The sequence below is a fragment of the Myxine glutinosa genome, chromosome 12 (genome assembly GCF_964187855.1).
Source record: "Myxine glutinosa chromosome 12, kmMyxGlut1.1, whole genome shotgun sequence".
Classification (NCBI taxonomy): Eukaryota; Metazoa; Chordata; class Myxini; order Myxiniformes; family Myxinidae; genus Myxine; species Myxine glutinosa.
Window position 1 is genome coordinate 8,266,089 of NC_136272.1, and position 23,294 is coordinate 8,289,382.

At 46.0% G+C, this 23,294-nt stretch overlaps 1 protein-coding gene across 6 annotated transcripts in view; it reads right to left on the bottom strand.

Annotated features, from left to right (window-relative positions):
* Window positions 1-23,294, bottom strand: part of LOC137438258 (uncharacterized) — a 30,494-nt gene that overhangs the window by 2,084 nt on the left and 5,116 nt on the right. For 3 of the 6 annotated variants that reach the window (XM_078766422.1, XM_068133362.2, XM_068133363.2), the window contains exons 4-10: window positions 16,690-16,781; window positions 10,266-10,299; window positions 9,801-9,916; window positions 3,502-3,583; window positions 526-653; window positions 374-436; window positions 68-201 (exon numbers count right to left, since the gene is read on the bottom strand). In XM_078766422.1, coding sequence (XP_078622548.1) covers window positions 68-201; window positions 374-436; window positions 526-653; window positions 3,502-3,583; window positions 9,801-9,916; window positions 10,266-10,299; window positions 16,690-16,781 — 649 coding nt within the window. The remainder of the gene's footprint in view (window positions 1-67; window positions 202-373; window positions 437-525; window positions 654-3,501; window positions 3,584-9,800; window positions 9,917-10,265; window positions 10,300-16,689; window positions 16,782-23,294) is intronic. The other 3 variants (XM_068133365.2, XM_078766424.1, XM_078766423.1) reach the window with 1 other exon arrangement.

Below are 23,294 nucleotides of genomic sequence, written 5' to 3' on the forward strand. Positions count from 1 at the left end.
TCAAAGTGAGAGTTTGTAATGTCAAACAAATGATTCAATCTAAGAAGCTGTCTGTGCAAAGACACACCTGAGTTTGTTCCAGCAATGGTGGCACCTGAAGCAGGATTTGTGGTAAGTGTTGTTATCAACCGCCAGCCGGTCGGCCCAGTAGACCTTTTCACTGCACCCTTTGCAGTATTCTCCTTCCCGCTTTGTGAATCCCTGCGAATAATTACCGCAAGCAAATTTACCTCAACCAGTCCTGGTGCGACATTCATCTGATGCAGAACTCACTTTCTATTAATTTGAAAGTTTTTCCAAAGCAAATCGAAAAATTCACATAAATCAAGATATTATTGTCAGTGTTTGAGCTTCCTGTTCAATTGTGACTCACAGATCTCTGTTTGACCTGTTGATAGGCTCCAGCGGTGCTGGAGGAAGACATTCCAGGGAGAAGCTGAGAAGGAAACATCCAAGCAAAACTGAAATAAGCAACTTTGTTACCTGAGCCGACAGACATGACCGCACTCAAAGGTTAGCACTCACCTTTTTATCAGCAGAACTTTCAGTGATAGCAGCCTGGTACATTGCCACCCGCTCACGCAGCGAAGGTATCCTACTCGACTCTGCCTGTGGTTCACCATCTTGACTCAGCGGAACCTCCAGAGCAGACTCTGTTCCAATTGGAGATCGCAAGGTCGGGTCAAAGGAGACATCATGTGGTATTCCAGTCTCAATGGGTTTGGCCTGTTTGGCATTTCCAACTGAGTGGAATTTTCATGATGTTGGGATCCGTGTTCATTTGTCCAATGTCGACGAATCATGCTATAATCCGAGGAACGTCTGCGTGTCTGTGTGTCTGTGTGTTTGACCTCTATACACTACTGTATCACTGGACCGAATGAGTTGAAAACCGGTGGTTATACTCGGGGTGTACCCGGGAAGGTCTTAGAGGGCAAAAAAAGCCCCATTGCTCGATTGGGGGATTCTGGGTTGGGGGAGAGGGGACCACAATTCTCTCTGTATAAACATATATCGTTCCGTGCCATTCCCGGTGGTCTTACAAGTCATGACATCTGTAATTCTGGGAGAATTATCCCGACTGTAAATCCATGGTAGATCATGAGTGAAAGGTCTGAATGTATAAACTTTGTTTTCATGTCGGAGCTTTGCAGTAACTAGCAGCAGGTGTCTCCCTAAACCATAAGTTGGACATTTGTTCACACATCAGATGGGATTTGAGTTTATGGACCTTTTATGGCCTGCCCGTTCCCCCAAGCCCCAAGTGTGTGAGTTTGCCTACAGTTGAACTTCCCAAAGTGGTTTTAGCTACAGTTCGATAAGCTTGGCTGATGTAATTATAAGTTTTGTCTTCTAATTTAACCCAAAGTTGATTTTGCACCAGGAATGTGGATTACATCAGTTATCTGTGCCCGTTCCCAAGTGTGTTTGCCCACATGACCCGTGGTTTGATGTGTGCCACAAGGCCTACGGGTTTGACTAGCATGGGGCCAACCGTTGTTTTCTGGCTAGTTTTCTTGCCCGCCGCTGGCTTATGTTCCCAAACGTGGTCCATCTGCCATCAAACCACAGCCTACAGTGTCCTCCAGCATCCATACCTCTTACTTACCTGGTTATTTTCCATGTGGATGGTGATTTAACTGTGGTGCAATAGAAAAGTGCTACACCAGTAAATGCACAAGGTTTGTGTTTTATGGAATTGACTAAGGCCTAGCCTATCCTATCCCAGATAAGCCTATCCTGTGGATAAATCACATATCCAGCGAATTAAATTTACTAGTAAGATACCCCAGCTACGCACGGGTGGGAGGCCGGAAGCAAACAGACAATGCAGATACGGTGAATGCTAAAGCATGAAACCAATAAATTCCACATTCCTGTAGCACCTTCAGTCGCACGTCAGACATGGATAGCAAGTTCGTGAAGGACTTTCATGAAAAACGTACCCTTTCGCAAACAAACGGGTACGTTCACGTATAGAAACATCGATCGTGGGTCCGTGGCGAATCTGCATATGGCGATCCACGAAGTTCACGTTCAGAAAGTATAAACCATCACGGCATGTCGTCATTCACTTGAACTCGATATCTCTTTTTTCATTCCAAACAACATAACTCCAATCACAAGATAAACTTTTAACAACATTGTTAATGTTTCCTTCATTGTAAAAACTACCAAGTCAACAGTTAAAAGGATTTTGAGCCGATAGGTGTTACGGCCTCGGCAAGATCGATGAAGAGCGCGATCTGTTGGCTTATACACCGCCCAAATAGCTATGTGGAATTTTCTCATGTAGAGATTAAACCCACGTCGTTTGAACTTTGGCCGAGGTCATTATTTACTTTTAATGATGTTTATATACGAATCAAAAAGAAGATAATTGGTTTTGGGTCGTCCTTTCCGCATCTCTCATGGGATTGTGAGTTGGAGAGACGGCCGTGATGGCGGGGAGAGGGTTGGCATTCTCTCAAGCAGGGATTCAACCCATGTCCTTATAAAAGGTCTTTGTCCGAGCTCACCGAGTCTGATCGGTGCAGCCGTGCAGCGATCGGTGCAGCCGTTTGTGCGGCACCCGGGAAAATAACGTTATGCGGGAGTCCAAACCTGAAAATGCTGCAGGCCAAAGCTGAAATTGGAAAAACAATATGGCCTATTTTATTCCAGGAGATCCCAGGATTACTCACCCAAAATATCGTTGCGATCGGTTCAGCCGTTTTTGCGGTACCTTTGAACGGACGGACAGACAGACGGACGGACATTTGGTGAATTATATGTAGTAAGATCCATTTGATAGCTTCTAGCAACCGGGCCCAAGTCTCTCATTCATTTAATAAATTATTTATTACTTTCAGCAGGCCGTCTGGCATCATCTTTTCCAGTCTTATGGCGTTATAATTGGACTGATTTGTGTATCCCTGGAGGATGAAATTGTGTTGATCCTAGTTTGGGCACCGGCGGGATAGTGGATCATGCTGTGGGCCGACGTTCCACTCTCTGCCGGCTCGTGAGTAGAAGGATCGCTTGGTTATTCCGTGGAACTTTCGCTCCAGCATGTATCAGGTTTTGTTTCTGGTTTTGTGTCTCTGGCGTGAAGCCCATACAGGGTTCTGTGTGTCAGTGAGAGAATCCACATTTGTAATCAGATCTACTGCAATCTATATATACCCTGGCAATGCTGCGTATTATGTAATGCTTCGTATGTGATTGCAGGTTGATTTTATTTGATTTCATTTAAATGATCAAGAGTGCGATGTAGGACATCGGACAAAAGTTTAACATTGAACAAGAGCATTTGTAGACAACTGAAAAAGCAACAAATTAAATAGGATTTGAACCTGGGATCCCAGCACCTGCGTTCAGATGAGAATGCCAACAGGATAACACGAAATAAAAATAATTATAATTATTTTTATTATATCTTTGGACCGAATATGAAATCGATACAATATCATAGTTTAGGACGTCAATCATAGTTGGCCTCTCAGAGCCAGGTGTGTATACCTTTTGGCTGGATTACCATGTCAGGTGTACTGACAACATGCCGTGCAGGTTTGAAGTCGGTGTCCGGCTGTGTCTGCCCATCCTGTCAAGATAAAAAGACAACAACTCACCTCTCGGGTCCTGGCTGTTTCAACCAAGAGCTTTCTTCCTGTTTGTAGGTTTTAAATTCCATGTATGGCTATAACTTCCTGTTAGTAGGTTTTAAATTCCAGGTATGGCTATAACTTCCTGTTAGTAGGTTTTAAATTCCAGGTATGGCTATAACTTCCTGTTAGTAGGTTTTAAATTCCAGGTATGGCTATAACTTCCTGTTAGTAGGTTTTAAATTCCAGGTATGGCGATAACACAGAGGGTCAGCACCAAGAGATTATTGTTGGCATTGTGTATTGTCTGTATCGAGTACAAACATATATTTTAACTAGAACGGCACTCAGTAGAGAGCATACCTCCACCTGGTTGGCCATGTCACTCAATGGTGAAGAATCACTTTTGAAATTATACTAGCCGGATCCGGATCTTCACCAAAATGGAATTGATTCTTCCTTGTCACACACACAACCTGTCCAACAAATCTCGTCCGAATCCGTCCACAACCTTTTGAGATATTTTGTTCACAAACGAACAGACAGACAGACAAGGGTGAAAACATCACCTCCATCCACCTTTGGTGGCGAAGGTAAAATGGTCACAAACACTGAGCTCAATTGTCTGTCAGAGACTGTTTTACAAAATATTATGTCGGTAGGGTAGCGCAATATCTAAAGCCAGATAGATCTGTGTAGGTAGGTATCCGACTGTCGTGATAGGGAATCTACCTGTAATAAGTTCTGTGTGTTTAGGCGGTTTGTCGGTTAAGAAGTATACCTGTGGACATACCAGGATGTTCGAGTGTTAGATAGAGTAGGGATTAAAGATAACAGCCCCTGTGTGTCAAACCTGGTAGTCAAACCTTTGTCCCTTATGGCAATGCACACCTGCAGACACTTAGTTAGGCCCTTTAGTGCACGCATTAATTAAATTCCCTTCCCTGACAAGACTTTGGAAGGAACAGGCAAGGAAACCAGTTCAGGGCACCGCCGCATGGACCGCAGCCAGCTGCACCTCCGCTAGGCCTCAGGTAGCACAAGCTATGACCACGCTACATGCTATGTGCTATGACCACGCTACATGCCTGTGGAGGGCACTGATTGGGGGGCGCGCCGAGGCTGACATCACCGCCGCAAGGTTATAAAAAGGGCGCGCCAAACTCTATGCGCAGTCCTAGCCCGAGTTCGCTGGCTTGCTTCTGGGAGTTCACTTCACTTGAGTTAAGTGGAGTTCGCTTGCTTCTTGCACGTTCCTTTGTCTATCTGGCACATCCAACTCTTGGGAGAGCTGAATGGGACTTGGCAGACCGATCGTGTGTGGAGATCGACCGTGTGTGGAGTCCGCCAACCTGCGTTGGATGCATGGTGCTGGAGCGAGGCCTGGAGGTGCTCGGAGCGAGGCCTGGTGGTGCTCGGAGGCGGACAGAGAGGGCCGCGTGGGACGTCGATGGACGCAAGACTACGGACGAGATAGGGCTGCACCCACACCCCACATTTCCCAATTACACGACAAACGTGTTCTTTTATTAGTCCCCTACCGGTGTAGGGGACTATAGGTTTGCACGCCGTCCCTCCGTCTGTCCGTCAGTCCGTCAGTCTGTCAGTCTGTCAGTCCGTCACGCAAAGAACAGTTTTCCGGACGTTTTTTCTAAACTCTTAATGCTAATGATTTAAAACTTGGTACATGGTTTCCTCATGATAAGATACAGATCAAGTTCGAACTTCACGACGTTTCGATCATTTTTGACAAAGTTATGGCACTTTGAACTTTGGGAATTCTGATAATTCTGATGATCCTTAACTCAGTGCTATTTTAAGTTTTAATTTCCTTTAAAAAAGATTTTCTCTGCAATAATAGGACCGATTGAGATCAAATTTTCACCGTAGGGGGGACTCGGTCTGTAGAATATTTTAATGGTAATTATGACGTCACAGGTCACGTGGTTCGGCCGCCATATTGTTTTACGTGAAAACACGAAAACCCCTTTTTCTCTGCAACGGCTGAACAGATCGAGGCCACACTTTGCAGGCAGAATCGCATAACCATGACGAACAAAAAAAGTTGGCGAGCATGACGTCATGCGTCACATGGTTTCAGAGTTATGATGTTTTAAAGCATGAACCTTTAAAACCTAGCTCCTCCCTCATTTTTGATCCAATCGAGGGGAAACTTCACAAATCTGTTCAGCATGTCAGTCTACTAAAATGTCCTTTTGGAATTTGCGATAGGGCACGTGGTTAGGCAGATATCGTTAATTAAACGAAAATATATTTTTTTAAATGGATATCTCTTGTTTATTCTCGAGTTCTCCTCAAGCCGCACCGCGCGCCCTCAGCCTCGTCTGCGAACGTCAAAAGTGCGACACAGCGCGCGCTTTCGGGAGGGGCGGAGCCAAGCCGAGCAACATATATAATATATATACACATCGATCATTGATCGTGAACCGGAAAATATAATAAATTACTGATATTTAGCGACTCGAAAGGAAAGACAACTTATTTTGTCGTGCTTCTGCTGACCTGTCTGCAAGGTGTATACATCGACGTCCCGAGTGCGAATCACAGGTGAGCCCGTCCTGAGGTAATTAGCGATTGGGAACGATTCAGAACCTGTGGATAAATAATCCTTGGTAATTTCCCCAACAGTTTTCCGGACAACAGACTGCCGGTAGGGGACATGTATTGCAGCGCAATACTCAGAATGCTTGTTAATTCTTCCCTCGTCTCGTTTCTGAAGTCTGGTGTGTGGGATCCCAATTTAGAAATTAGGTTTATCGTCGCGTTTCCCTGTCCCTACCTTTTATTTGAATAAACCCTTGCATTATTTTTCATTCCTTGTTAAACCCGTGTCCGTTTGAGTTCGTTCGCCTTCCACAGGTACGCGCTTTTACCGCAGCTTCCACATTCCTTCTTCCTCCCGCGTTTCACAGTTAAATCCGTGTTTGGTCGTCGCCTCCAAGTAAAGCCGTTTTTGGTCCATCCGCGAGCCCAGGTATTAACCAAAGGGTCTGCGCGACAATATATATACAGGGTGTTTATAAAGTCCCGATATCTATTTCAGTGAAGTAACGGTTTTTATTGATTTTTATTGCAGAACCACATGAAGATGAATGTGCAAGCATGTGTGATGGTGGTGATGTTGGAACATCATGTGATGGTGTGATCATGTGATGGTGTGATGGTGGAAGATCATGTGATGGTGTGATCATGTGATGGTGGAAGATCATGTGATGGTAGAAGATCATGTGATGGTGGAAGATCATGTGATGGTGGAAGATCATGTGATGGTGTGATTATGTGATGGTGGAAGATCATGTGATGGTGTGATCATGTGATGGTGGAAGATCATGTGATGGTGGAATATCACGTGATGGTGGAAGATCATGTGATGGTGTGATCATGTGATGGTGAAAGATCATGTGATGGTGGAAGATCATGTGATGGTGGAAGATCATGTGATGGTGTGATTATGTGATGGTGGAAGATCATGTGATGGTGGAAGATCATGTGATGGTGTGATCATGTGATGGTGAAAGATCGTGTGATGGTGGAAGATCGTGTGATGGTGGAAGCTCGTGTGATGGTGGAAGCTCGTGTGATGGTGGAAGCTCGTGTGATGGTGGAAGCTCGTGTGACGGTGGAAGATCGTGTGATGGTGGAAGATCGTGTGATGGTGGAAGATCGTGTGACGGTGGAAGATCGTGTGATGGTGGAAGATCGTGTAATGGTGGAAGATCGTGTGATGGTGGAAGATCGTGTGATGGTGGAAGATCGTGTGATGGTGGAAGCTCGTGTGATGGTGGAAGATCGTGTGATGGTGGAAGCTCGTGTGATGGTGGAAGATCGTGTGATGGTGGAAGCTCGTGTGATGGTGGAAGATCGTGTGATGGTGGAAGCTCGTGTGATGGTGGAAGCTCGTGTGATGGTGTAAGATCGTGTGATGGGGAAAGATCGTATGATGGTGGAAGATCGTATGATGGTGGAAGATCGTGTGATGGTGAAAGATCGCGTGATGGTGAAAGATCGTGTGATGGTGGAAGATCGTGTGATGGTGGAAGATCGTGTGATGGTGGAGGATCGTGTGATGGTGAAAGATCGTGTGATGGTGGAAGATCATGTGATGGTGGAAGATCGTGTGATGGTGGAAGATCGTGTGATGGTGGAAGATCGTGTGATGGTGGAAGATCGTGTGATGGTGGAAGATCGTGTGATGGGGAAAGATCGTGTGATGGTGGAAGCTCGTGTGATGGTGGAAGATCGTGTGATGGGGAAAGATCGTATGATGGTGGAAGATCGTGTGATGGTGGAAGATCGTGTGATGGTGGAAGCTCGTGTGATGGGGAAAGATCGTGTGATGGTGGAAGATCGTGTGATGGTGGAAGCTCGTGTGATGGTGGAAGATCGTGTGATGGTGGAAGATCGTGTGATGGTGGAAGCTCGTGTGATGGTGGAAGATCGTGTGATGGTGGAAGCTCGTGTGATGGTGGAAGCTCGTGTGATGGTGGAAGATCGTGTGATGGTGGAAGATCGTGTGATGGTGGAAGATCGTGTGATGGTGGAAGATCGTGTGATGGTGGAAGATCGTGTGACGGTGGAAGATCGTGTGATGGTGGAAGATCGTGTGATGGTGGAAGATCGTGTGATGGTGGAAGATCGTGTGATGGTGGAAGATCGTGTGATGGTGGAAGCTCGTGTGATGGTGGAAGATCGTGTGATGGTGGAAGCTCGTGTGATGGTGGAAGATCGTGTGATGGTGGAAGCTCGTGTGATGGTGGAAGATCGTGTGATGGTGGAAGATCGTGTGATGGTGGAAGATCGTGTGATGGTGAAAGATCGTGTGATGGTGGAAGATCGTGTGATGGTGGAAGCTCGTGTGATGGTGGAAGATCGTGTGATAGTGGAAGATCGTGTGATGGTGTAAGCTCGTGTGATGGTGGAAGATCGTGTGATGGTGGAAGATCGTGTGATGGTGGAAGATCGTGTGATGGTGGAAGATCGTGTGATGGTGGAAGATCGTGTGATGGTGGAAGATCGTGTGATGGTGGAAGCTCGTGTGATGGTGGAAGATCGTGTGATGGTGGGAGCTCGTGTGATGGTGGAAGATCGTGTGATGGTGGAAGCTCGTGTGATGGTGGAAGATCGTGTGATGGTGGAAGCTCGTGTGATGGTGGAAGATCGTGCGATGGGGGAAGATCGTGTGATGGTGGAAGATCGTGTGATGGTGGAAGCTCGTGTGATGGTGGAAGATCGTGTGATGGTGGAAGATCGTGTGATGGTGGAAGCTCGTGTGATGGTGGAAGCTCGTGTGATGGTGGAAGATCGTGTGATGGTGGAAGATCGTGTGATGGGGGAAGATCGTGTGATGGTGGAAGATCGTGTGATGGTGGAAGATCGTGTTATGGTGGAAGATCGTGTGATGGTGGAAGCTCGTGTGATGGTGGAAGCTCGTGTGATGGTGGAAGATCGTGTGATGGTGGAAGCTCGTGTGATGGTGGAAGATCGTGTGATGGTGGTAGATCGTGTGATGGTGGAAGCTCGTGTGATGGTGGAAGATTGTGTGATGGTGGAAGATCGTGTGATGGTGGAAGATCGTGTGATGGTGGAAGATCGTGTGATGGTGGAAGCTCGTGTGATGGTGGAAGATCGTGTGATGGTGGAAGCTCGTGTGATGGTGGAAGATCGTGTGATGGTGGAAGATCGTGTGATGGGGGAAGATCGTGTGATGGTGGGAGATCGTGTGATGGTGGAAGATCGTGTGATGGTGGAAGATCGTATGATGGTGGAAGATCGTGTGATGGTGGTGTTGGTGGTGTTGGTGTGATTATCACCACCATTACACGTTCACTCCACCATCAATGAAAATGAATTATTATTTTTTTCCTGGAGGTCATAATCTAATGGTCATCAAATGGTCATCAAAGGGTCATTGTAATACTTTTTAATCTTGTTGTAATCTGCCACAGATTATAAATGTGGGTGATAAGAAGTAATTATTTATGTTCACAGTAATACAGTATAATCAACCATATGGCTCTGGTGGTCGAGGGTTCGATTCCAGCTTCGAGTAACGTGACGTCCTGGGTTTGAATAGCACCGGATACAAAGATCAAACACCTGATGCCTCCGGAACCAGAACAGTGTATAACTTATCCCTCTGACAGACTTCCTGTTCTGGACAGACAACAACATTCCAACAATCAAATCTTCACCCACCGTACAATCATCCAGGTGCTCGTGTCCTGATCTTCTGAACAACGCAGTCCGACACATGTCCGCTCGTTCAGACGCGGACATAAGATCTGGGACCATTTCCCAGAGATCCGGGGTCTCTGCGCACACATCGCCAATCATCATGATTACTCAGTCAGGTACGACCCCTTGTACACCTGGTTACAAAGAGATCACTAATGTTTTTCGTAACGTCACTCGACTTGAGTTCAACGTCATGTTCCGCAATGCCATCACCACCACTGTACTGCAGATTGATCTTAAAAGGTCACCGGATGGTCAACGAGGGACATCGAGGGACAGTGAGGCGCATCGAGGGACATGACCTTGAACGCAAATGAAAAGTTATTGTATTTCACATCCCAATTTGGGCAAAGGAAGAGCACAGAAACACTTTGTGGAGCTTCTCCCAAATACACCTCGGCTGCACAAATGAAGTTACACACATACCTGTACCATAGGTGGAAGAGTCTGCTGAAGAATCCTGCAAAAGGGATTTTAAAAGGTCAGGCTTACACTGACATTGGTCAAGGATGCCAAACACCAGTTTAACACCAAAAACTTTTCTTCTTCTCTAAATGATGTATACATGAGAAGTTCTGATTCCGCCCAATTGTAGCGGTTGCCGTTGAGCATACACAATCGCCTTACACCTGCCGAAGACGCAACCAGGGAGCGATCACTGTACCGGGCTCGCCCAGACCGCCCGGAGACGCTCAGTTTCGCCTTTCCCGGGCTCGCCCAGACCGCCCGGAGACGCTCAGTCTCGCCTTTCCCGGGCATGTCCAGACTCGCCTTTCCCGGGCTCGCCCAGACCGCCCGGAGACGCCCAGTCGCGCCTTTCCCGGGCATGTCCAGACTCGCCTTTCCCGGGCTCGCCCAGACCGCCCGGAGACGCTCAGTCTCGCCTTTCCCGGGCATGTCCAGACTCGCCTTTCCCAGGCTCGCCCAGACCGCCCGGAGATGCTCAGTCTCGCCTTTCCCGGGCATGTCCAGACTCGCCTTTCCCGGGCTCGCCCAGACCGCCCGGAGACGCCCAGTCTCGCCTTTCCCGGGCATGTCCAGACTCGCCTTTCCCGGGCTCGCCCAGACCACCCGGAGACGCCCAGTCTCGCCTTTCCCGGGCATGTCCAGACTCGCCTTTCCCGGGCTCGCCCAGACCGCCCGGAGACGCCCAGTCTCGCCTTTCCCGGGCATGTCCAGACTCGCCTTTCCCGGGCTCGCCCAGACCGCCCGGAGACGCTCAGTCGCGCCTTTCCCGGGCATGTCCAGACTCGCCTTTCCCGGGCTCGCCCAGGCCACCCGGAGACGCCCAGTCTCGCCTTTCCCAGGCATGTCCAGACTCGCCTTTCCCGGGCTCGCCCAGGCCGCCCGGAGACGCCCAGTCTCGCCTTTCCCGGGCATGTCCAGACTCGCCTTTCCCGGGCTCGCCCAGACCGCCCAGACCGCCCGGAGACGCCCAGTCTCGCCTTTCCCGGGCATGTCCAGACTTGCCTTTCCCGGGCTCGCCCAGACCACCCGAAGATGCCCAGTCTCGCCTTTCCCGGGCATCTCCAGACTCGCCTTTCCCGGGCTCGCCCAGACCGCCCGGAGACGCCCAGTCTCGCCTTTCCCGGGCATGTCCAGACTCGCCTTTCCCGGGCTCGCCCAGACCGCCCGGAGATGCCCAGTCTCGCCTTTCCCGGGCATGTCCAGACTCGCCTTTCCCGGGCTCACCCAGACCGCCCGGAGACGCTCAGTCGCGCCTTTCCCGGGCATGTCCAGACTCGCCTTTCCCGGGCTTGCCCAGGCCGCCCGGAGACGCCCAGTCTCGCCTGTCCCGGGCATGTCCAGACTCGCCTTTCCCGGGCTCGCCCAGGCCGCCCGGAGACGCCCAGTCTCGCCTTTCCCGGGCATGTCCAGACTCGCCTTTCCCGGGCTCGCCCAGACCGCCCGGGCTCGCCCAGTCTCGCCTTTCCCGGGCATGTCCAGACTCGCCTTTCCTGGGCTCGCCCAGACCACCCGGAGACGCCCAGTCTCGCGTATCCCGGGCATGTCCAGACTCACCTTTCCCGGGCTCGCCCAGACCGCCCGGAGACGCTCAGTCGCGCCTTTCCCGGGCATGTCCAGACTTGCCTTTCCCGGGCTCGCCCAGGCCGCCCGGGCACGCCCACTCTCGCCGCGTTTGATTGCATATATATATTGCTGCCCGATAAACGGGCTTTTGGAGAGTACCCGAGTTTGGTTTTGCTGAATAAAGAAACTCAGATGAATTCCCGTCTTTTGTCGCGTCAATCCTTTCAACTCGCGTAGGAGCACAGCTCCTTCACAATGATGTTTTTGCCTTGTGACTGCACATTACTGTTCAGCAGATGTGTGTGCACCTCCTGTGTGTGGTGTGCACCTCCTGTGTGTGGTGTGCACCTCCTGTGTGTGGTGTACACCTCCTGTGTCTATCCTCGTTATAACAATACCCTCTATCGGCATTAATTAGGTCTCTGAGCACACCATTTGACGAGGTTTTGTTTGTGTGTATATTTGTTTGACCAATGATATGTTGTTACTGTTAAAAGTTCAAGAAGGCAGAAATGAACACGTGAGTTTATTCAAACTACAAGGTGACCAAACACGCAAGCCTTCGGCTGCAGGCCTTCATCGAGCAACTGACTCCGCCTACCCGGAAACGGAAACAGGGTTACCTAATACGTCATGCGTAATACCAAAGTGTTTTGCAGTATCAAACAGTTGCGTGTCAAGTTCAGGCCACAGTGAGTTGATGCACCTATAACCCTGAGGGCCTTCTTTCGTCTCCCCATACAGCAACAATGGCCGGAAACCGCCCTAAACTTACACTTCCTTACACTCTCCATACAGGTTGCTTCTGACAATCCAGACTTGATCTGCTTAACAGAGACTTTCCTCCTTCAAGATGTCTCTGATTCCTTAATATCTCTTCCTGGTTACTCCCTCCTCCGGTATGATAGACCTGAGCCTCGGCCTGGTGGTGGGGTGGCTATCTTTATCAAAAACTCTCTTCCTCACTCTCCTTGCACTGCCCTCTCTCCTCCTCACCCCCAGGAGTACCTCTGGCTACGGCTTCCTCTCCACTCCCACCTTTTGTTCATATGTGTTCTGTACCGTCCCCCAAACAGTGATGACTCCATCTACATTTCACTGTCTGACAACATGGACCAACTTCTATCCACTCATCCCAACTCTCTCTTCCTCATATGTGGTGACTTCAATTGTCATCATGCCACCTGGTTGGGTGTGGGTTCCTCTCTCACCAGTCATGGCACCTCAGCAAAGGACTTCTGTGACTCACTGGGATTGACACAATCTGTCAATTTCCCGACCCGGATCTCAGCCAATGGAGTATCTTCTCTTCTAGACTTGGTTATGACTAACTTCCCTGCTAATGTCTGCTGCTCTTCTTCTGCTCCAATCGGTTCTTCTGATCATGTGCTTGTCAAAGTGGACATCTCTCTGGCCATTCTCAGAGAGCCTCCTCAGCGTCGACGAGTCTGGCATTTCATTCAGGCCGACTGGGACGGTCTTCAAGCAGCCATCAATCGTCTGGATTGGTCTCCCATCTCCACTGCCTCTGACATCAATTCTTCCTGAGAATTCTTCAAAAGCAAACTGATCTCTCTCATGCACAGATTTATCCCATCTCGCCTTCAGTTGTCTTACCCTTCCTCCCGTCCATGGTACACTGAATCTTGTGGTGAGGCAGTTGCCCTGAAACAACTTGCCTTTGCCTCTTGGAAGGCTAATCCAACTGAAGGAAATCTCAGTTCCTTCCACCAAGCTCGGAACAAGTGTGTGTCTACCCTCAGGAGTGCCAGGAAGCACTATCTCTCCTCACTCAAGAATGAACTCTCAAACCTGTCTCCTTCCTCCAAATCCTGGTGGCGTCTGGTCAAATCCGTTTCTGGTGTTTATTCCCCCTCCATCCCCTCCCTTACCTCAAATGGCCACACAGTTGACATCGCACGTGACAAAGCCGAATGCCTCAACTCTGTGTTTGCCTCAAAATCCTTAGTCCCAAACCCATCTCTCTCTGTTCCCATCTTTCCCAGTCGAACCAAACTGCTCCTGGACTCTGTGACCTTCTCTCCTGACAAGGTGGAGGAGTTTTTGTCAAACCTCGACTCTGATTCTGCAACTGGACCAGATGGCATCAGCCCACGGGTCCTAAAATCCTGCTCTGCCGCTCTATCTCACCCTCTCTCTGTTCTTTTCACCCTATCCTTTGCTCAAGGTCATCCTGGAAATCAGCAAACATTACCGCTTTACACAAAAAAGGTGCAAAAACAGATCCTTGCAACTACAGACCAATCAGCCTGCTCCCAATTATCAGCAAAGTCATGGAATCCATCATTGCTTCGGATATGAAATCTTTCCTCTTCTCCAATGGCTTGATCTCTGATCATCAATTTGGTTTCAGACCAGGTCACTCTACTCTGGACATGCTGCTTCTGCTGTCTCAACCATGGATGGAGGTCCTCAATGCCAAACAGGAAATCAGAGCTGTCTCCCTTGACATATCACGTGCCTTCGATACGGTCTGGCACCCAGCTCTGCTCACCAAACTCTCCTCCTATGGTATCCATGGAAATCTCCATGCATGGCTTGCGGACTTCCTCTCTGGTCGTAGTCAACGTGTGGCCCTGAATGGATTTCTCTCATCTCCCCTTCCCGTTCAGGCTGGAGTTCCCCAAGGCAGTGTGCTGGGCCCTGTGCTTTTTCTGGTCTTTATCAATGATCTCTCCTGGCAGAAAGGCTGGCAGAAAGACCACCAACCTGCCTGCGGTGAGTGAGTGAAAGGCCCTTGGAGTTAGCTTCATCGCAGGAGATTCCAATGATTCTGAACGCTTTGGTTTCAACAGCGTGAAGACGGGCTAGGTGTGAGGCAGGAGCACCGGCCCAGAGGGGAGAGCAGTATTCCATTGAGCTGCGAATGAAAGCCTTGTATGTGGTGAGGAGCTCAGGTGTGCCAAGGAAGGACTTCGCACGACGGAGGATGCCCAGTCGGCGACTGGCTTTGGAGGCCAGATTTGAAATGTGGTTTTCCCAGGAAAGATCATGGCAGATAGTGAGAACCAAAAGCTTGAGCAGCAGAACTTCTTGGAGAGGATTGTTGAGAAAGTAGATGGGAGGGTTGTCCAGTCAATCTTTTCGGAGAGACATAGTAAGAGTGTGAGATTTGTCAGGATTGAAAGACATGTTCCACTTGCTTGACCAGTCTGTGATTTTGTCCAGGTCTGCAGAGAGTGAGGAGGCTGCAGACTGCCGATCTGAGGGATTAGGAATGGAGCGGCAGAGAGTAGAGTCGTCAGCAAAGAGATAGAGAGGATTTTCCAGAGAGTCGGAGAGATCATTGATGAAGACTAGGAAAAGCACAGGGCCCTGAACACTGCCTTGGGGAACTCCAGCCTGAACAGGAAGGGGAGATGAGAGAATTACATTCCGAACCACACGTTGACTACGACCAGAGAGGAAGTCCGCAAGCCATGAGTGGAGATTTCCATGGATACCAAAGGAGGAGAGTTTGGTGAGCAGAGCGGGGTGCCAGACCGTATCGAAGGCACGTGATATGTCAAGGGAGACAGCTCTGATTTCCTGTTTGGTTTTCCTAACTGATTTCCAAGCTTGTTCGTTAAACGCTTGGTGCATCGGCATCTTGAACTCTAGAATAACTTGTGATGATTTGACGAAACGCAAGCATACACGTCTGTGAATGAGTTGTGCACCCGTGACGTCTTCCGAATCTACGGAAGTAGCTCATTTGCATGACGGAAGTGAAAATAGTCCAATTTTAAAACATGATTATCTGGCTTATTATTCTCTCATTTTTTAAATATTTGTGCTACTGGGCCAGTGATATCTTCTAAAACATGTCTGTACAAAGACTTTCATGATTGTGCCCGTTTTATACAATTTTCCTTTCCAGAAACCACAGTTTAAATTACCTTTATAATTGCTTGTTGTGTTTCATACGGTGTTTTTGGGTCTTCAGATCGTTTGCACTCGCAGGACACACAAGTTCCTTGTTTTGATTCTCACCTTAGTTACCTCTGCCACAAAAGGTGGATGGAGGTTATGTTTTCAACCCTGGCTGTCCGTTTGTTTGTTTGTGAACAAAATATCTCAAAAGGTTGTGGACGGATTCGGACGAGGTTTTGCAGAGATGTAGCGTATGTGACAAGGACGAAATGGTTAAATTTTGGTGAAGATCCGGATACGGATCCGGCTACAAAATTGTTTAAGTGATTCTTCACCATTGGGAGATACGGACAAAAACGATACATAGCAGATATCTCAAAAAGTTATGGACGGATTTGGACGAAACTTGGTGGACCAGTTGGGTGTTTGTAAAGGAAGAATCGATTCCATTTTGGTGAAGATCTGAATATGGATTCGGATATGAGAATTATTTAATTTTTTCATTGATTCTTCACCATTGAGTGATATGGTCAACCAGGTGGAGGTATGCTCTCTACTGAATGCCGTTCTAGTTATTCTTGTCTTGATTTATAAGACTGTAGGTAACTATGGTAACTTGACAAACACCTATATTAAAACAATTTAATATTCCATCTTCTTTCTGTCTCCTTGTAATATTTTTGTGAATTTTACCCTACAATTTTTTGCTTTTGATATTGATATCTACCATCTTTGATGAAATCAGATTTAACAAAACACATTCTTGATTAACAAGGAAAATCGAGAACACATTCTTGATGAACGCCAAACATGCTCCACTCCAACCCTTTAAAGGAAATGATCTTTAAAAAGTGAAAAATCAGTATTAGCGTACATTTTAGCACCACAATAACCTTGATTGCACAATGAGGTATGTATTTAATGAACAAATTACAGTTTTTCTCACCTGTCGGTCACCTGGATTGCAAGAGAGTGGCTTTTCATACCTGCCCTTCCGTGCTTTCACCGAGAGAAACGTCTCGCCTGAATTTTTGTTTTCTGTAAGGAATTCATTCATCCACCATCACAACTAACTCATCGTCAAAAACATCATTTCATAATCACTGTCTGCCATATCACATGATGATAGAATGTAAGCCATTAGTCTGCCGTATCACATGATTATAGAACGTAAGCCATTAGTCTGCCGTATCACATGATTATATAACATAAGCCATTAGTCTGCCATATCACATGATTATAGAATGTAAGCCATTAGTCTGCCGTATCACATGATTATAGAATATAAGCCATTAGTCTGCCATATCACATGATTATAGAATGTAAGCCATTAGTCTGCCGTATCACATGATTATAGAACGTAATCCATTAGTCTGCCATATCACATGATTATAGAATGTAAGCCATTAGTCTGGCGTATCACATGATTATATAACATAAGCCATTAGTCTGGCGTATCACATGATTATAGAACGTAATCCATTAGTCTGCCATATCACATGATTATAGAATGTAAGCCATTAGTCTGCCGTATCACATGATTACATAACATAAGCCATTAGTCTGGCGTATCACATCATTATAGAACGTAATCCATTAGTCTGCCATATCACATGATTATAGAATGTAAGCCATTAGTCTGCCGTATCACATGATTATAGAACGTAATCCATTAGTCTGCCATATCACATGATTATAGAATGTAAGCCATTAGTCTGCCGTATCACATGATTATAGAATATAAGCCATTAGTCTGCCATATCACATGATTATAGAATGTAAGCCATTAGTCTGCCGTATCACATGATTATAGAACGTAATCCATTAGTCTGCCATATCACATGATTATAGAATGTAAGCCATTAGTCTGGCGTATCACATGATTATATAACATAAGCCATTAGTCTGGCGTATCACATGATTATAGAACGTAATCCATTAGTCTGCCATATCACATGATTATAGAATGTAAGCCATTAGTCTGCCGTATCACATGATTACATAACATAAGCCATTAGTCTGGCGTATCACATCATTATAGAACGTAATCCATTAGTCTGCCATATCACATGATTATAGAATGTAAGCCATTAGTCTGCCGTATCACATGATTATAGAACGTAATCCATTAGTCTGCCATATCACATGATTATAGAATGTAAGCCATTAGTCTGCCGTATCACATGATTATATAACATAAGCCATTAGTCTGCCATATCACATGATTATAGAATGTAAGCCATTAGTCTGCCGTATCACATGATTATATAACATAAGCCATTAGTCTGGCGTATCACATGATTAAAGAATGTAAGCCATTAGTCTGCCATATCACATGATTATAGAACATAAGCCATTAGTCTGCCATATCACATGATTATAGAATGTAAGCCATTAGTCTGCCATATCACATGATTATAGAATGTAAGCCATTTGTCTGCCATATCACATGATTATAGAACGTAAGCCATTAGTCTGCCATATCACATGACTATAGAATGTAAGCCATTCGTCTGCGTATCACATGATTATAGAATGTAAGCCATTAGTCTGCCATATCACATGATTAGAGAACATAAGCCATTAGTCTGCCATATCACATGATTATAGAACGTAAGCCATTAGTCTGCCATATCACATGATTATAGAATGTAAGCCATTAGTCTGGCATACCACATGATTATAGAACATAAGCCATTAGTCTGTCATACCACATGATTATAGAACATAAGCCATTAGTCTGCCATACCACATGATTATAGAACATAAGCCATGAGTCTGACATATCACGTGATTATAGAACGTAAGCCATTAGTCTGCCATATCACATGATTATAGAATGTAAGCCATTAGTCTGCCAAATCACATGATTATTAAACATAAGCCATTAGTCTGCCATATTACATGATTATAGAACATAAGCCATTAGTCTGCCATATCACGTGATTATAGAACGGAAGCAATTAGTCTGTCATACCACATGATTATAGAACATAAGCCATTAGTCTGCCATATCACATGATTACAGAACATAAGCCATTCGTCTGCCATATCACATGATTATAGAACATAAGCCATTAGTCTGCCAAATCACATGATTATAGAACATAAGCAATTAGTCTGCCATACCACATGATTATAGAACATAAGCCATTAGTCTGCCATATCACATGATTATAGAACATAAGCCATTAGCCTGCCAAATCACTTAATTATAGAACGTAAGCCATTAGTCTGCCATATCACATGATTATATAACGTAAGCCATTAGTCTGCCAAATCACATGATTATAGAACATAAGCCATGAGTCTGCCAAATCACATGATTATAGAACGTAAGCCATTAGTCTGCCATATCACATGATTATAGAACATAAGCCATTAGTCTGCCATATCACATGATTGTAGAACGTAAGCCATTGGTCTGCCATATCACATGATTATACAACAAAAGCCATTCGTCTGCCAAATCACATGATTACAGAACGTAAGCCATTAGTCTGCCATATCACATGATTATAGAACGTAAGCCATTAGTCTGCCATATCACATGATTATAGAACATAAGCCATTAGTCTGCCATATCACATGATCATAGAACATAAGCCATTAGTCTGCCATATCACATGATCATAGAACATAAGCCATTAGTCTGCCATATCAAATGATTATACATCATAAGGCATTAGTCTGCTTTATCACATGATTATAGAACGTAAGCCATTAGTCTGCCAAATCACATGATTATAGAACGTAAGCCATTAGTCTGCCATATCACATGATCATAGAACATAAGCCATTAGTCTGCCATATCACATGATCATAGAACATAAGCCATTAGGCTGCTATATCACATGATTATAGAACATGAGCCATTAGTCTGCCATATCACATGATTATAGAACGTAAGCCATTAGTCTGCCAAATCACATGATTATAGAACGTGAGCCATTAGTCTGCCATATCACAAGATTATCGAATGTAAGCCATTAGTCTGCCATATCACAAGATTATAGAACGTAAGCCATTAGTCTGCCATATGTTACGGATTCGTCACTTCCGTTGTTGTGGTTGTCATCCACTGTAAACATTTTTGATTCCATCTACTATTATTGTTGTCGTTTAAGGGAAATAGAGATTGCTATTTTCAAAAGGTAAAAAAGTTAATGTTTTAAATGAAACCGGAACCGGATGACGAAGAAGAGGAGGGAAAAAAAAGAGAAGGCGGAGTGAGTCGTCAGACAAGAAGCCTAGTTGCTTCAAGGTCCTGAGCGAACGTTGTCGAACGAGAGTCGCTCGTGAACTTTGGGTTTCCCGGGAAAGGGATTCCTGCGACAGAGTTGTTATCGCTGTGACCGATCAACCTACGTGTCAGGTTTTGGCGGTTGAGTCCGAGGAGAATCATCGTCGCGCCGTTACGCCTCGAGAACGGGCCGTCGGCCATTTTGACTCGCGCACTTTGCACATCGCACAAGGTCTTTGCTTCGCTTCAGCCGTTTTCACCGCATTCAGACGTTTATCTGGTGTGTGTGTGCAACGTGGATTTTGAAGGTAAATCTGCGGTTCGCCGATTTGGAGCTGTGAAACGTCCATACCCGAGGGTGTGATTTGCCAGTCGCCTGGAGGGCGCCTTTGGAGTTCCCAGTCGCCTTGAGGGCGCCTTTGCGCAGCTTTGGCCGCGTGACTGTGACTGTCATCCGAACGGGATTCTGGTCGATTAGACAGCGTTCTGACGATCGCTGGAGCGGATCGACTTTGGCTTGAAGCCGGGATCGACTTTGGCTTGAAACCGGAATCAACTTTGGTTTGAAGCCGGGAAAGAGATATTGGGAATGTTCTTGTTTCACTCACTTGGAGCACAGTGAGTTATATATTACGAAACTGATGGTACCATCATAGGATATATATTGATTGTACTTTTGATTACTATTATTGTTGTACTGTTATTCTTGTGTGATCTTAATACAATATTTGTTTGTTGGTAACAATTGGTGTGGCTTCACCATTGATCTTTGACATACAGAATAACACATCTTTCTGCCGTGACTCCTCTCGGGGCTCGGAAGTACACCGTGACCGGGGTTTGGGGAGGAGCACGTAACACATATCACATGATTATAGAACGTGAGCCATTAGTCTGCCATATTACATGATTATAGAATGTACACCATTAGTCTGCCATATCACATGATTATAGAATGTAAGCCATTAGTCTGCCATATCACATGATTATAGAACGTGAGCCATTAGTCTGCCATATCACATGATTATAGAACATAAGCCATTAGTCTGCCATATCACATGATCATAGAACATAAGCCATTAGTCTGCCATATTACATGATTATAGATTGTAAGCCATTAGTCTGCTATATCACATGATTATAGAACGTAAGCCATTAGTCTGCCATATCACATGATTATAGAATGTAAGCCATTAGTCTGCCATATCACATGATTATAGAAAGTAAGCCATTAGTCTGCCACATTACATGATTATAGAATGTAAGCCATTCGTCTGCCATGTTATATGATTATAGAATATAAAACTTCATAAACACAACGCATTCTAACATGAGCCAGTAACACCCACGGACCATCGTGGTGTTGCACATTAATTATATAAACTCATGAAACAACATGTTCGTCAGGATGGCTTCATCGCCCCCACATTTATCATGTCTGTGCGTATTTTAATGAGTTATAATTCCGGCTCCCACCAGGTGGTGCTGTCTGGATACACACTCATATGGAGAGAATTGGGATTCCCCTCTCCCCCTGGGATATGTATTTTGTTTTACCCCCTAACACTCCCTATGGCACTCTGTAGTCCTCTCCCCGTTCCGCCCCCTCGAGTACAACCACTGGTTTAAAGTCATTCCATTCAGCGGTTCAGGAGTGCATGAAGTTAAACACGTCTGTCTCACAGTGCCCTCAGAAAGTATTCACACCCCATGACCTTTTCACATTTTGATATATCACAGTCTGAATTTAAAATTGATTAAATTGATTTTTGTGTCACTGATCTACACATAATACCTCATTAATGTCAAAGTGGAATTAAAAAACAAATGTACAAAATTAAAAAAAATGAAATACAGAAATATCTAATTTGCATAAGTATTCAACCCCCAGTCAATACTCTGTTGAAGCTCCTTTGACAGCGATTACAGCTTCGTGTCTTTTCTTTTTATGAGACATCGCCTGCCACAAAGCCTTTAAGACCACTTGAGGTGGGGGCTACGCAAAGGAAGGTATAGATATTAGACATTTATTCAGTAATACTCTTCTTGGGTTTGTCTGTATCAGCTTTGCACATCTGGATTTGGGGAGTTTCTCCCATTCTTCCTTGCAGAGTTGCTCAAGCTCTGTCAAGATGGATGGGGAGCGTCGGTGAACAGCAATCTTCAAGTCTTTCCACAGATTCCCAATGGGATTCAAGTCTGGGATTTGGCTGGGCCACTCAAGGACTTTCATGTTGCTTTGGCTGTTTGATTATTATAGAACCATATCATGTTGCTTTGGCTGTTTGTTTGGGGGTCATTGTCCTGTTGGCACTTAAATCTTCACCGCAGTATCAGGTCTTTTGCATTCTGAAGCAGGTTCTCCTCAAGGATTTGCCTGCATTTGGCTCCATTCATTATTCCCTCTATCCTTACAAGTTTCCCAGTCCCTGTGCTGAAAAGCATCCCCATAACATGATGCTGCCACCACCATGCTTCACGGTAGGGATGGTGTTAGATTGGTGATCAGCTGTGCTCGGTTTCTGACAGACGTAGCACTTTGCATTCAGGCCTAAGAGTTCAATACTCGTCTCATCAGACCACAGAATGTTTTTCCTCATGCTCTCAGAGGCCTCATGCTCTCTTCATGCCCTTTCACGTACCTTTTTGCAAACTCCGGGTGTGCTGTCATGTGCCTTTTTCTCCGGAGTCGCTTCCATCTGGCCACTCTCCCATAAAGCCTAGGTCAGTGAAGTTCTGCAGAGACTGGTGTCCTTCCGGCAGATTTTCCTATCTCGGCCAAGGAACTCAGTAGTTTTGTCAGAGTGGTCATTGGGTTCTTGGTCACCTCCGTGACCAAGGTCCTTCTTGCCCGGTTGCTCAGTTTGGTTGGACGGCCAGCTCTAGGAAGAGTCTAAGTGGTTCCATGTTCTTTCCATTTCCTCATGATGGAGCTCACTGTGTCTTGGGAACTTTCAACACTCTAGAAATACTTTTATACCCTTCCCCAAATCTACCTGTATGCCTCCTCACAATTCTATCTCGGAGTTATACGGACCTAGTTCTAGTTTTGAATTTAAATTGGCGATATCATCATTATTAATGGTCATGAAAAAAACAAGTAGTTTATGTTCAACAGGACATCGAATTTGGTCCATGTGACAAGTTTGATGCCAATTGGCCCAGTAGTTTGGGCGCGATTGGTGATTCACACACACACACACACACACACACACACACACACACACACACACACACACACACACACACACACGAAAGTGGATACTTTGACACCTGGGAGGGCTCCGTTCCACCTTCTGAAAGCCGCA